We start from the raw sequence: 16,429 nt of genomic DNA, 5'->3' as shown, positions 1-16,429 counted from the left end.
GGGGCAATTGCCCACCTGCCCCCTGGCCCAGTCCTCCCCTGTTTTGAGGTCTAAATAATTTATAAAAATAAGGATATTAGAGCTTTGAAGTGAAAACTTTTTTACTAGAGGGGGGTCATCCTCTGCTAAGACATGCATGCTCGCTATCCCCTTGTCCAATAACAGTGCTCTTTATGGCTCATGTAGTTCTTTCGTTTTACAGGGGGCTGTGTGTGGGGTTTGAACCCACAATGGTAAACTCAACCCCTTAGTAAAAGTCAACCCACAATAAAGGAAGGGGGGGTTGGCTTGTACAGAAAACTTGTTCAGAGGTAATAGTAAAAAACTTGTAATGTCTTCTCATAGGCTGGCCATACACTGTACAATCTGATTGTTCAATCTCCTTTATGCAGTCCATACAATATACAGGTGCATTTTAAAAAAAATAGAATATCTTCAAAAAGTTTATTTCAGTAATTCAATTGAAAAAGTGAAAGTCCTATATTATATAGATTCATTACACACAGAGTGATATATCTCAAGCATTTCTTTGAATTTTGATTATTATGGCTTACAGCTAGTGAAAATCCAAAATTTAGCACCTCAATAATTTAGAATAGAACATTAGACCAATAAAAAAAAAAGGATTTTTAATACAGAAATGTTGGTTTACTGAAAAGTATGTCCATGTACGGTATAATATTAACTCAATACCTGGTGGGGGCTCCTTTTGCATGAATTACTGCATCAATGCAGCGTGGCAAGGAGGCAATCAGCCTGTGGCACTGCTGAAGTGTTATGGAAGCCCAGGTTGCTTTGATAGCAGACTTTAGCTCGTCTGTATTGCTGGGTCTGGTGTCTCTCATCTTCCTCTTGACAATACCCCACAGATTCTCTATGGGGTTTAGGTCAGGCGAGTTCGCTGGCCCAATCAAGCACAGTGATACCATGATCAATAAACCAGGTATTGGTACTTTTGGCAGTGTGGGCAGGTGCCAAGTCCGGCTGGAAATGAAATCAGCATCTCCATAAAGCTGGTCAGCAGAAGGAAGCATAAAGTGCTCTAGAATTTCCTGGTAGAGGGCTGTGCTGACTTTGGACCTGATAAAACACAGTGGACCAACACCAGCAGATGACACGGCTCCTCAAATCATCACTGACTGTGGGAACTTCACACTGGACCTCATGCAACTTGGATTCTGTGCCTCTCCACTCTTCCTTCAGACTCTGGGACCTTAATTTCCAAATGAAATGCAAAATGGATTTAATCCGAAAAGAGGACTTTGGACCACAGAGCAACAGTCCAGTCCTTTATCCTCTTAGCCCAGGTAAGACGCTTCTGACGCCGTCTCAGGAGTGGCTTGACACAAGGAATGCGACAGTTGTAGCCCATATCCTGGATACGTCTGTGTGGTGGCTTTTGAAGCACTGATACCAACCTAAGTCCACTCCTTGTGAATCTCCCCCAAATTCTTGAATGGTCTTTGCTTCACAATCCCTTTTAAGGCTGCGGTGATCCCTGTTGCTTGTGCACCTTTTTCTAACACGCTTTTCCATCCACTCAACTTTCCATTAATTTGCTTGGATACAGCTCCTTTAGCAACAACCTTTTGTGACTTGCCCTCCTTATGGGGGGTGTCAATGACTGTCAAGTCAGCAGTCTTCCCATGATTGTGTAGCCTACCGAACCAGACTGAAAGACTCAGAAAACCTTTACAGGGGTTTTTGAGTAAATTAGTAATTAGAGTGTGACACCATGAGACTACAATATTGAACTTTTTCACAATATTAAAATTTTCTGAGATACTGAATTTTGGGTTTTCACTAGCTGTAAGCCATAATCTTTAAAATTAAAAGAAACGCTTGCAGTATATCACTGTGTGTGTGTTTAATGAATCTACATAAAATAGGAGTTCCACTTTTTGAATTGAATTACTGAAATAAATTAACTTTTTGATGTTCTAATTTTTTTGAGATTCACCCGTACAATCTGATTTTTCAATATCAAATTTAAAAAGGGCAGCGCTATATCCCAATATAAAAATGAAGACCAATTGATCAGTTTCTCAAATAATGGTGATAATCGCACTTTCAAAAATAGTACCACAATACACCAAAAAAGTGTTAATATATAAAGTAATAGTCCATATATAAAGTGCTTTCAGTTCTTCAAATTATTATACGGTGCACCAACATATAATGGAAAAGTGTCCAAGTTAAAAAAACATGTCTCCCAGAAAAGACAACTATACACATCCACCACATGCATAAAAGAGCTCCGGAGCAGTTTACCAGAAAACCATGACCCTCTAAAGAGGTTGTAAACCCGATTTTTATTTTTATTTTTTTCACCCTGAAAGAGAAACACATAATGAGCTAGTATGCATCGCATACTAGCTCATTATGAAATACTTACCTTAGAACGAGCCCCCGCCGTGCCGCCCGCTTACCTCTATGACGGGCGACATGTTCAGTCGCCCGTCTTCTGGGATCGCGGCATCCGGCCATCTGATTGGCCGGAGCCGCGGTGACGTCACGCACGCGCGCGGGAGCCGACGGTCACGGCACTGGGCTCTGAAGGAACGGCACCAGCGGCCATTCCTTCAGAGCGCATGCGCCAGTGACGTCACTGGCTGCATGTAAGGTGAATATCTCCTAAATGGTACATGTTTAGGAGATATTTACAGTACCTATAGGTAAGCCTTATCATAGGCTTACCTATAGGTACAAGTTGCAGAGGAGGGCTTCCTCTTTAAGAACAGTCATGGTAAGCATATGTACAATCGCAGGATTCCTCCAAGCAGCTGCCAGACTCTGGGTATCACAAGCTCCAAAGTGCTTCACAAGGTCTCTCCCTCACAGAGCTTACCCATACAGGGAAAAGAAAACCCGCACGAAATCCTCAACACTGCTTTAATGCGATAAGATATAGCACATAGGCCTCCTATGTAATTGCAATATCTTATTGCATTAAAGAACTGACAGCACTTTATTTATGGACTATTACTTTATATTTTAGCACTTATTTTTTGTGTATTATGTTATTATTTCTGTAATAGCGGTGAACACCATTATTTTAGATATTGATTAATTTCTCTTTACTTTATATTGGGATATATAGCTGCCTTCATGTATTTGTTTTGACCATTTTGATGTTTGTTAGACCCAGACATTAGACTAGCTTCTTTATTCAATGCCTCTTCTTTGTGGTAAGCGTTTATTTTTTCTCTATTTCTTTCATTTGATTTTTCAATATAATTATTTTTTGTCCCTATAGTATACAGTTTGATTGCACAATCTCCTTTAGATTTAACAAAATGATGTAATAGAAGGATAAAGCTGAACAATCCATTCAATATGTATCAAATCAGGCAGGCCCTTCTGCTACATAGTTTGATAGTAGATCTAAAGGAGATTGTACATGCAGATTGTATAGTGTATGACCAGGTTAAGATCTACCATCCCCTTGTAGCGAAAGGGCCAGCCTGATTTGATAGCAAATGAATGGATTGTAGAGGTTTAATGTCACAATACATAGTCTTGGTAAAGTTAGAGGAGATTGTAGAGAGACTGTACAATCAGATTGTATAGCGCAGTGGTTCTATTCAGAGATTTGGGGGGGCACAATGAGAACTGGTAGGCACTGAAGTAGGCTATTGGATTTACAGTACACCTGGCTGCAGTCTCGGGCGAAGGAAGGCTATGGCCTGGCAGTGGCTAGCAGAAAGCTGAATTCCAGGTATGGATTTTATTGCATAGTTGCATTGGATTCAGCTTGGACCAATATAAGTATACATAATCCATATCTGCCCGATCCCTGTGGAAGCTTAGAATCATCATAGTAATTGCTACTTCAGATCCTGTGTCGAATGGCTGCAGTGCTGTATAGTGAATACAAGGGGTTACTTGCTCGGCCCAAATTTTATGAAAAAAAAATACTAAGTGTAGCACCCTCCTAGGTATGTGCTAGGAAAGAGCATATTGTGGCCCTGTCTGCTTATCAGGGGGGCCTGATCATTCAGTTAGGCTGTCATGTTCTTCCATTTGTGTCTATTGAGCCTGGGGAGTCTGCCCACTGTATCCAATGAGGGCACTTGTTGGGTAGTGGAGGAAACCTGACCAATAGCACTTCAGGGCTTATATTGGTCTCAGTGGGCGGAACCTGCCGCAATGCACCCTGGTATGGGGTATAACTCTGAAGGGAGCACATGACGCAGTGTCTTTGGCGGGAAGCAGAGTCCCAGGAGGAGGGTGACGGCTGTCTCTCCTCCTGTCATTGCTAGTGAAGGTGTCCTGGGCAGTCGGCCTAGAGGACGAAGGTTGAGCTGGGCTGCAGAGAGGGATCCAGAGTGCTGTGGACCGAGTGGAGCTGCTGGGCAGAAGTTTCGGGGAAAAACAGTGTCGTGAGTACTTGAAACTGCCCAGGGGTCTGCCTTGGAGAGGGGACCACTCCAGAAGGTCAGAGGGATCTGGGAGCCAGCTAACCAGTAGAGGAAGGCTTAGAAAAGGGGGTGCCAGTGTCTAAGCCCTGAAGAGAAGTGAGTGAAAGGGGGCGCCGGTGTGGGCCCTGAAGTGTTCAGCAGTGCAGCAGTAGTACAAGTAGCTACCTCAGCAGGAGTGCTTAAGGGGGCTCAAAGAGGACTTCTTTATGCAAGAAAGCAGTCCAAAGTCAGTTTGGAGTTAACTGGCAGCAAGCCAGCTTTAACCAGCGTTGACCGGCATCTAGCCAGCGTCAAGTCAGCGCCACTCTGCATTTTTCAGTTGTCCCTAGCAATTTGTGCATAGTTGAGCCAAAGGAGTATCCCACTCATTCCCTTCTCCCATGCAAGTTCTCAATGAATACAAAAACCCAAAGATACTGGAATGGTTCTTGTCTCAGTGCTCACACTTGGAGAACATGCTTAAATGTGCTGTTGTTGCTAGCGGTAACCCAGGCGGACCCATATCCAGCAAAACTCTGTCAAGGTGTAATGTGAAAATCTGTCTACCAATTTTTGTTTTCAACCTTCCATAATAGCCTAAAGCAGCCGTTCTCAACTAGGCATCTGTAGAACCCAAGGGAGGTTGTTAAGCGTGCCTCTAGCTGTGGCTGGTTGACCTCCTATCTGATGGTTCCTGCCTAGTTCTAGGGCCAACGCCACTTGGCACAGTCATCACCATGACACCAATGATCTTTTTTTAGCTATCTGTATGGGTGACATTATAACAACCACTGAAAGAAGGCCATTCTTCCCACTCACCACCAATGTAGGGGACATTTTTCCCAATGACCCCCAATGAATTGGTTAAACCAGGGGTTCCCAAAGACCTTAAAATTATTATATAGAAGGCACAGGGGCAAAGGCGTAACTAGAACCTTCAGGGCCTTGGTGCAAGAAACCATGAAGGGCGCCCCCCCTGATCGATAGGGTCCTTTACTCCCATTGCATGCCCCTTAGGATCCCATGGGGTACCCTGTTGCATGTTCTGCAGCAGCCCTCTTCCTGCCATCTTGGGCCCCCCCATGGGAGTGGAATGTCAGGGCCGGTCGCAAGTACGACCTTTGCGACACTCTTAGTTCCACCACAGCACAGGGGCGCCTTCCAGCACTGTTTTCCCTCCTGTAAAGGTCTGAAGGCTGCTGCAGCCGGACAGTGGATTGCCGTACAAATATTAATGGTAGTATGTGCCCAGCAGCTACTTCACCAAAATGTCTGAATCTCATGCACCATCATTAGTCATCCAGTGTGCATGAGGCCTAATTCTGAAGGTTTTTCCAAACAACATACTAGACGTTATGCACCATAGGTTTGGATTTAATACTGAATTTTCAGAATACTATGTGAATCCCTTTCCCCAGATAAGAGGAAAATGCTCTCTGCTGATGTGAATGGATGCACCGCAATGGTGATGTGCTCACAGCCTGATATCATACTTATTTTACGGGTAATTTTTATTCTGGTTGGAGATAATTAATGTTTTCATGCCTCTTCTCAGGTGCACAGAGTTTTCTCAAAGGCGGCCTCATCACAAGACGTTGCGGTGGAGAGAGGGGACCGCATACTCTCCATCAACGGTTGCTCTCTGCACGGGGCGCCCCACAGTGACGCTCTGATTGCCCTGCACAAAGCCAAGCTGCACAGAGAAGCCATCATTGTCATCCGAAAGGAAAGTGACAGGGAGAAGGCAAACCGGCCAGACTCTTCGACCAAGACAGGAGGAAGACACTCCACATCTGGAAGAGATGTCTCCATGACAACAGGACCAGGTAGGAGGTGAAGCTCAGGACATGTGGAAAAAATTCATGTGAAAGTCACATTTGTTTCACATTATCTCCAGGAGACGTCCTCCAGGTTCTGTATATGTACTCGGCTTCCACGCCGCTCTTCACAAGTCATCATTCTCATTTTTTCTTTTTCTGGCACTAGGAACGGTTGTGCTTGCCTAATAGTTTTAGGGAGGCTTTGCTCTGTAATTCTCCAATGCACGTTCCTAGAGAAAAGTTGACACATCAATGACACAACCACAAAAAAGGATGAAAACAAATCAAAATAGTTGGAGAGAAGTGTTACTACCGTGTGCACTTTATATTTAGTAACGATCTGCTGTAAAACCAATTATCGTTTTAGAAAATGTAATATATTACAGCTTTTCTTCGATGTGGTGGCTGCATTCGATGTGGTAGCTGCATTCATTTTCTTTTTTTTTCAGACTAAGGACATTTTCAGTAAGTATAGAAAATTCCTGAAGGTCCTGCCAGTAGTGTAGTGTCTCTGACACTTCCTTTGAAATATAAAACAATGTTATCTTTTGTCTGTTAACTACTGATTCCCTGGCACCCCATGTGTGACGGTGGCGGGTATCAGATCCCTGCCCTTCTCACTAACTCGTGACCAAGGACCAGGCAATCTCACACCCTGCCATCACTTGCGTAAAAATGCCACTCTCAGCTGCACCCCACACAAAGATTTTCTAGCTTGCGGAACCACAATCTAGATGCCAGCAGGCGGAGAGCGATTGTCACCAGGCTAATTAAGCAATTAACCCTTTCACTGCCACCACCGCTACGTTATTAGCCCAGCGGACGCTCGTAATTTTAGAAATACCAATTATGACTTTAGAATAATCATCTGTAACACGCACTGTCACCACAGACAGGAATGTTCAGAGGATTTATTCTATACAGTAGCACTCTTCAAGAGGCAGGTTCTTTGTTAGTTTGCATTAAGAGCTTAGGGACAAGATTAACACTTTTCAAAATAAGGTTTAATAATAAAAAGGTTAAAATTGGTGCAAATAAAATATTTACAGAAAAAAGTGTTTCAAAGAAATGGAGACATAATTCAGCAATTTCGAGAAATAAGATAGGATTGGGAAATAAGAATACTTGCATTCAATGTCCTTTGTGTTACCAGAGTTCAGAAGCTGAGCCAGTTGTGATCGGTTCTCAAACTTGATAGATGTTCCTTCTTGATGTTACCATGAGAACTCTTTGTATTCCAGGAATTATTTAGCTCGGGGAGGGAGCTGTGTGAGTGAGGGTCTTTTGTAAACTATCATGGCGTCCTATAAGCAAATCGAACAACATGGCCGCCTCGTTCTGTGTCTAGTACAGGTGATCATTACACCATGTAATGGTAAAAAGGAGAGGATGTGTTTGTAGCCCAGAATAGGGAACAGCCTAGGGTGGCAGCACTGCTCCCTCCATAGATACAGCGGATGTATGAGCATTGCCTCCCAGGGACAGGAAGTGTGTTACCTGCAAAATTACCAGCTGAAAAACAAGGACATGAATGCAGCCACTACATCTTAGAACTAGTAAGCTGCAATATATTACATTTTTGTTTTGGAGTTTAGATACATTGTACAAAAAAAAAAAAAAAAAGTGTATTGTGCAAACCATGTTTAAATGCATGATGTGTATCATTTTTTATTGTTTTTTGGATAGGACAGAGTAAGGAATAGATAAAACTGATGTTGGGTCTTTTTGTGTTGTCTGTGTCCTTTTGGGGAGATTTCTCTTCTTTTCCTATTCTGGATACAGGAAAAAAGAGGAAAACTCTTGGAAGTGGATGTAAATCCCCTCTAAGGGGTTGTTTTCATGTGTGGAAGCCCTTGACACCCTTCTGATAAGGGATTCATGTTAGATTGCTTTTCATAGGACAGTTTGCTCATTGTTTTTAATGTGGCTGTAAAGGCTGAAGTTTTTTTTTTTTTCCCTTAACACATTCTCCGCATTAAGGTAAAAAACCTATTGTCAGCTCCCCACCCCAGGCCTGCTGATACTTACCATAGCCCAATCTCGAGCACTGCTCCCTGTCTCCTCACTGGACCCAGTGACGAGGGAGAGGGGGGCAGGACCAAACCACATTGTGTATGTCAATGGACTCATGATCTCAGGATTGAGCCCGCACATGTGCGACCATAAGGAAGCAGCTTTCTATGGTGGCACATAGAGGAGGAGTCGATAGAGCTGGCCGGGAGCCCCAGAGGAGGATTGGTGCGGCTCTGTGCAAAATAATTGCACAGAGCAGGTAAAATTAAAAAAATTTAAATTTACAATCTGTTTAACCCTGGGCAAGGGTGAACCACTGTGCCACAACCACATCAATAGCATGTGGTTCAAGGGCAGTTGTGGAGCAGCGCCAATAACTTTAATGGGTCGCGTCCACCGACTATTTCATTTCTGGGAGTTTTTATTGTTGCTGTTTGTTTATTTTTGCTGGTTTTCCCCTTGATGTATATGGGTGGTGCTGTGAACAGTGTTGCGCTAACAGTGACATGTTGTCGGGTCATCACGATTGGTGGAAGGGCAGGGTTTGTTTACATTGAGGTTGATTTCCTAAAGGCAAATAGACTGTCACTTTGCAAGCGCAGTTGCTCCAGAGGTTAGTAAATGAGGTGAAGCTTCACTTTTGCAAAATACTCAATCACGTGCAAAGTTTTCTTGCACATGATTGGATGATGAAAGTCAGCATAACTTCCCCTCATTTACTACTACTCTGGAACAACTGTTCTTGCAGAGTCCACAGTCCATTTGCCTTTAGTAAATCCACTCCATTTTGTGTTTACGCTTGCGATCGCTGTGATTGGTTCACAGCTATCACAAGGCACAGGGCCATGTGCATTTTGCCTGTGATCCAAGCTGTCTAATGACAATCCAATCACAGACATTCAAGGAGTGCACTGGCCACACATGCATGTTTATAAATGGTGTTCCAGAAAATTGAGTCCCCCCATTTCTTTACAATAGCATGGTTAGTAAGTGGTTAATGAAGTGTGCTTCAACAGAGGTAAGCAAATGCATTGCTACAACATAGTGTGAATGGGCCCCTTAATCAGGGAGCCTCGGATACCTCTCGGATTCCAATCTCCGATGCTGAATTTGCTGTCTATCATTGCCTTTCCCAGCCTAATGTTTTTGAAATATGTTAGTGATTAGCATGAGATTTAATCTAGAAGGTAGCAGTGGGCAGTGTGTTCTTTGCAGACCTCACATGTAGTTTTAGAGGCCATATGTTGTATTTGCACACACATCTCAGCGGTTTGTCTGTTTCACATCTTCAGCACAGCTCTGAAAATCTGAGTTCAGTTATCAAGCCCCACTGTATGGCATTGTCCATCTGAATACATAGCCGTAAGGTGCTTGTGAGAAAGAAAGGTGCCTGAGTGTTGTCAGGCTTTGATTATCTAATCATAAAGACACTTCTCACTTCCAAACCCTGGTAATAGGCCAGTCCTCCCAAAAGTGATAGTTTAGTTATAGGTAGAGGCTGGTGTGCAGAGTCCGCCCCTATCTTGGCTGCACCAGAACCAAGATTCCCTTGCCATGATCTAAAGCAGCCTTTCTCAACCTTTTCAACACAGAGGAACCCTTGAAATAAATTTCTGGTCTCGGAGAACCCCTGCTAAAAATTAAAAATCTACAACTGATGACACATTAGTGTGGCAGTCAGTGGGAAGAATGCTCCTTACTCTTGTCATCATTGGAAGGAATTACCCCCTTACAGATAGCTAAAAGGAACAATGGTGTCATTGGGGACCTATCTGAGTGGCAGAAATTGCCCATTGCTCAAGGAACCCCTAGCAACCTCAGGAGGAACCCTAGGGTTCCATGGAACCCTGGTTGAGAAACCCTGGTCTTAAGTATACAAGGAGTCCCTCGCTGGCACTGGCATCTTCTCCCTGTCTCCTTACAGTTGCTGGTCTTCGGGCATGTTCATTGGCCAGCACATGAAGGATGTGACTTGTGCGCATGCACAGGAGTCAGTCATCCCACCAAACAGGGATGTAAATTGAGCTGTTCATGTGCAGCTCCGTTTAGATGCCACAGAAGACTGTGGGCAAGCCGGTAAGTGGATTTTATTACAGAAAAGACATTGTGTGGCTTTTCTGCGATAAATAGCCTGCCTGCTAGTAAGATTTTATTTTAAGTGTATGTATAGCCAACACAATTTTTCTTTTGTACTTGATAGTATAGGGAGTAGGGTTAACACCCCTGTCAGCTTTTAAAGGATAAGCTTACTTTTAAAAAAAGAAATAAATAAATGCACATTTTTTTGCAGGTAAAAAAAATGTGCATTTATTTTTTGTAGTAGGAGCCTGAAAAGCATTGCACCAACGATCAGCATGCCATGCAGGTCTTCTGCACACTGTCAGTGTATCAGCTTACCCATACACCCTGTACACCCAGTACGTGTAAGCCGATACTCGCTGACAGGGAGACTCAATGAACTACCACTGCGCCATGGTAGATTATTGAGTACTACAAGCTGACAGCCGCTAAGGATGTGGGCGCTTGTAGTTCATTCATACAGAGCTGTGTGTATGAATGCCACGTCCCTATGGAGGGGGGATGAAGCCCTGAACGGCCACGCTGTTTTCAAACTGGCAGCTAGTATGTGGAAGTTCTCCCGCTACTGCAACCACAGGGGTGGGAGCAGCATTAAAAAATTGGGTGGAACATGTAACCTGTTCCCAAAGGTCATCGTATCCTTTAATTTTATTCCTGTGTGTCCCATTGGTGAGATTACTCTACCTGTCCCTTCTTGACCTGGAGATGCAACAGGAAGTGAGAGGAAATGTCTAGGGATGGGGATTCCCCTTACATCCCATTTTTCTCATTGAGTCTTGTTATGGTGACAGCTGTAAAAGTTTGGATTTTCCAGCGCTTTCTGTCTCCACTGACCAGTACAAATAGAGGAGTAAATTCACCTTGCGGGGACACAGAAAGCAAAAAAAAGCAGACATGGGTTCTAGTCTCTCCCTATGCTATCCAAAATGAAAAATAAAAAGTCTGGCTATCATACATTTACCACCCGACAGTTTCTTACATTTTTTGCAGACTCTGTTGGTGGGATCTCAATGCCTATGGTTTTGGGACTGCACACCTGTTGTGGTTATTAGGAGGAGTTCCCACTCTTCATCTTTTTTTTTTTTTAATTATATTTCATTTGTATGAATGCTTGGCCCTAATTTCCCTATACACCAAAAGCCTCAGACGGCTCAAATTTTGGCTGATTCCTGCTGAATTCCAGGCTGTGGTTGACTTTGCAAGCACCACCAACCGGCTCAATAAAATTCAAATAAAAATAGACTGAAAATGATTGGATTGAATAACTTCATCCTATCAGATAAAGTCACTGTTTGGCAGCACTGTTGTAAACAAACAGCGACAGTGGAGATATTAGCGTAGATAAGAGGAATAGACTGATTTTCTCTCTCTTTTTTTTTTTTTATCCGGTATATATTTATTAAAGAAAGTCAACAAACCACAGAAAACCTAAAAAATATGTTCCAGAGTGGCACATTATACCATATCATCTAAAAGGAACTATAAAGTCATATCTGATTACATTTTGCAATACAGACAACCAATTCCCCCATACTTTTTCAAACTTGCCTGGGTTACCTCTATGCGCATACATTTTTCATACCCAAGTACTGTGCCTATTTGGACTATCCACATCTGCAGTGTTTGTACCATTTGTGAGAACCAATGCAGCAGAATAAGTCTGCGGGCCTGGAACAGTGCCCTGCTAGCTGCCTCCCTAAGGTAATTATCCTGCACCACCTCTTCCAGTATGCCTAGAAGGCAGGTCTTGGGGTACAGAGGTAAAGCAGTAGAGAGAGCACTATTAACCATTCTCAATATTGATTCCCAGTATCTGTGAAGTTTTGGGCAACGCCAAAGTAGATGTATAAGATCCCCAGTGTCCCTACAGCATTTTGGGCATGCAAGATCTGGACAAAGACCCATGGTGTGTGGGGTGTACCCTTAACCAGATGTATAATTGAGATGGTCTATTTGATGCATTCATAGAGCATGAACGCACCGCCTCTAAGGCTTCCTCCCAGTGTTCACCAGAGATATCTCCTATATGATGTAGCCTAGGCTGAGATGATGTCATCAGTCTGCTGCCTGCAGGATGAAGCATTTCCTCAGTCTTCTCTCCCCAGTGATCAGACTACAACATTGTGAATTACAGGAGAGGTTGCAGTAGCAGTTGATATGTGTCAGACATTTATGACAAAGCCAAGAGCTGCATAGACTTCTGGATTTACATGTTCCTCTCTGATCCAGCATCTCTGTTCGGGATGTAGATGGGGATCCTGAATGATGTCTGATTAAAGATTGGAGAGAGATGAAGGCATTATCAGGGGGAGTACAGTGATCTGGATAATTTCTAATACATGCTGTACCCCCTGTTACAGGCACACATTACTTAGCATCAGCTCAATATAAAACATATAGAACTCGATCTTTGTGAAAGCAATGATACATCCTTAACTGAAAAGATCATCCTTGCTGTTGGTTTTTGTTGACCCTTTCAAAAAAGGCTTTATCTAAATATTCTCAATCCCATTCCATACTTCTTAATACAGTAAATATATCTGCATAAGCCTTGAACATTCTTGCAGTCTTCCAACCTGCCTGGCTGTATTCCATATCCTTCATAAATTGCTACAGATCTAACCTAATTCCCCCCTCCCTAATGGCCTATGAGGGAGGCCCAGACGGGCTATGGATTTAGCTTAATGCATTTTCTTGTTGGTGTTGGAGAATAGACGATGTTCAGCGTGTACAAAGCTCAGGAAGCTCCTTCTTGTACTGTACATTAAAGTGTAATTATGTAACACGCCCAGAGTCTGGGGTTCGGCACACACCGGCAGAGCTCCCCTTTGTGCTATAATATTTACACAGGTTGAAGTCTTTAGCTCGCCGCCAGGAATGTTCTCTGTAATGTGCTGAGACGGCCATTGTCTCGTGTCTGAGGCCTTGTAGAAAGAGTCCTTAAAGAACTCCTGACTAAACAAAAATTCTTCCGTGGTTTCCAAACATGGAGTTGCCTCGATTTCTAGATGTAATCCATTAATAATCTCCTGCACCAGTTTTGTTGTTCCTTTATTACTTCTGAAAGAATCAGAGATTGAAATGCCACACCAGAAATTTCAAATTTAAAATGTTACAAAGCCATCCTGGTTTGGGGGGGTTACAAAATTCCCCCTTCATCAGGACTAAACATTAGTAGCACTCATTACCTTGTCTAGCCGCAGCCCTCTGTCTCTGAGTTTTACAGGCTACCGGCAGTGGGGCTAGATCATAGGTCAGCAACCCGCGGCTCCGGAGCCGCATGCGGCTCTTTTGAACCTTTGCTGCGGCTCCGGGGTGGATGCTAGCGAGGGGAGGAGGCGCACTGTGCGCCCCGACACTCCCCACTGTGGCGCTGTCCTGGTTGTGACGTTGCGTGGGGGGTGGTGCGTGCGTTAGTCACGCACCGTCCCGACGTCACCTTCCCGCCCGCTGTAAGAGAGGAGGGCAGCGGCGCGCATGCAGTTAGAAAAAAGACGTCCGTCCAGACTCCCGTCAGCAGCAGCATGCCAGGCACCAGTGTGAGGTAAGTGAAGTGATGCCTCGGGGGGGGGGGGCCCACACACTGCTTTGAAGGGGGCACGCATGCACGCTGGTCACTACATTGTAAGGGGGCATGTATGCTGGTCACTACATTGAAAGGGGCATGTATGCTGGTCACTACATTGAAAGGGGCATGTATTCTGGTCACTACATTGAAAGGGGCATGTACACTGGTCACTACATTGAAAGGGGCATGTATTCTAATCACTACATTGAAAGGGGCATGTACACTGGTCACTACATTGAAAGGGGCATGTACACTGGTCACTACATTGGAAGGGGCATGTATGCTGGTCACTGCATTGAGAGGGGCATGTACGCTGGTCTCTGCATTGTGGTAGGATCATTGGGCATAGCAAATTTTGCTATGGGGCTCTGTGATTTCTAATTACGTCCCCGTTTTCGACCCCCCGGTAGGTTTTTGTAGGTTTTGCGGCTCCCAGTTTTTTTTTCCCTTGGGAAACGGGTCCAAGTGGCTCTTTGTGTCTTAAAGGTTGCAGACCCCTGGGCTAGATGATATACTTGTGCCTTCCACCCAGTCCTAAACCCTGGAGTCTCAATCATCGGGAATAAACGTCCAGTGTGCATGAGACCTTTTACCGGCTGGTGTTCCATTGTAAGCCCAAGCCATGTTATGGGGGCACCTTTACTGACTGGTGTTCCATTGTAAGCCCAGCCCATGTTATGGGGGCACCCATAAAGGTTTGTCATCAACAGCCTGATGTTGGGTGCCATTGAACTTGGAGGATCAGCACTAAAGGGCAGCACTGGAATGTGGAAAGGATAATTAGTCTATTGGGAACTTTTTTGACCAACATAGTCAAGGGGATTTTTGCTAAAGGTATTTTACTTCAACTAAAGCTGGCCATAGATGGATCAAATCTTGGCTGGTTCAGCAGGGACCAATGGAGATTCGATCTATCTATGGGCAGGCTGGATTTACCCAAGTCAATCCATCGATCCACTTCAGTACAACCAGCCAGCCGGATTTTTTACATGTGATTACTGCTGGCGGCTACAGCCACCAGCAATAATCATTGTGTTCTGCCGACCTTCCTGCTGGCAGAACACAATAGAGCTGTGGGAGGGATTCCCCCTATAAACACTGGGAGGGATCCCCCCCCATAAACACTGGCTATGTTAATGGGTGAATTGAGCGATTCTCTTTCCTTCCACCCATGGAGTCCTCTATGGCTTGCCTTAGTTTTATAATACTGCTTTTAGTTCAACCTAAACAAGCCCCTCCTCCCTCTCCTCACACCACTTACCTGCTTCTGTTAGTAAAGGTGTCTTTAACTAGGTCAGAGTCCCCTTTGATCCTAATTGGCACTCCTTTCTCCTGCATAAATTGGAGTTGAGCATTCCATTGTGGGCCCAGGCTTGTGTTATGGTGCACCTCCACAGGGTGTGTCATTGACAACCTGGGTTCACAAGAAGAGGGTTGAATGATAATGGGTGTCATTTATCCTACAAGAGGACCGTCACTAGGAGAAGGATACGGATGGCAGCACTGGAGTGTGGAAAGGGGGATTCGTGTATTAGGACATGGGTTTCAATTTTGCTTTAAGCTTAACTTTATAGGAATATTTTTATATTTACTTGCATGGGCACTCAGGAAGAGGGCTGAATGATGTTGGGGGTGTGGCAAAAATCCAGGCGGCTTTTCTCCGACATACGACCATCTTTATTGATGAGAAAAAAAGCCCTCTTTATACTTAAGAATAAGTGCAGGTACTTCCCCCTTCTGAGTCACCTATTGTCTCACTCCAATACACACCTCCAAGCACTTTCCTTTGTTTCCACCCCCTCCCCACCTCCTCAGTACCACCCATTTTAGAAAATGCAGAACAAAGTATAATTTTGTGTTGCTAAGTAATTTGTATTAAAGTTGGTAATAAGAAAAGCAGTGAAATAGATCCCCAAAAGCCAGCAACAAAAGACCCCCCCAAAACAAAATACTTCCCCCCCCCCCCAATAATAATAGACCGCCGCCAGCATCATTAGATCTCTCAGCAAACACATCAATAGACCCTCCATCAGCCAGCCTTCCTCAACAGTAGATCTCTTACAGCAACAATTGACCCCCCCCCCCCCAGAAACATTAGACCTCCCCAGCACCAACAGATCCCCCACCCAGAGACAATAGATTATCCAGCAGCCAGCAACAATAGACCCTCTAGAACACCCCACCACCACTTGCCATTACATACATGGGGGGAACAGAAGAAAGTCAGCACAATTTGTACTGCTCTAGTGCTTAATCATGCATCACACATTGACTTTCCTTTATTCCCTCACAGGGCTTGGTAGCCGTTTTCTACCTATCAATAAAAATGCATCTATTTTGGAGTGTAACCGCCCGAATTTCTCCTTATTCATACTGTTCAGCGTCACGAGCTGGTTTTTAGGATCCTGGTGAGCATACTGACCCGAAGCAGCGTTGCTTTGTTTACTACCTAGAAGAGGACTGGCACTAAAAGACCGAAGAGGACATGAAGGCCTACACCGGCACGTGGAAAGAAGGATGAGTCAATTAGGACTTTTTTTAACCTTTGA

The 16,429-nt window shown here is 44.1% G+C and overlaps 1 protein-coding gene across 2 annotated transcripts in view; it reads left to right on the top strand.

The window, feature by feature from the left end:
- The window catches only part of PDZD2 (PDZ domain containing 2), a 454,029-nt gene that overhangs the window by 419,926 nt on the left and 17,674 nt on the right, over positions 1 to 16,429 (top strand). For both annotated transcript variants that reach the window (XM_082251798.1, XM_082251799.1), the window contains exon 22: positions 5,956 to 6,226. In XM_082251798.1, coding sequence (XP_082107924.1) covers positions 5,956 to 6,226 — 271 coding nt within the window. The remainder of the gene's footprint in view (positions 1 to 5,955; positions 6,227 to 16,429) is intronic.

Source organism: Pelophylax lessonae (assembly GCF_965119305.1).
Source record: "Pelophylax lessonae genome assembly, chromosome: 1".
NCBI classification, from domain to species: Eukaryota; Metazoa; Chordata; class Amphibia; order Anura; family Ranidae; genus Pelophylax; species Pelophylax lessonae.
The sequence above is the reverse complement of the archived record's forward strand: the minus strand, read 5'-3'. Positions and strand labels throughout refer to the sequence as shown.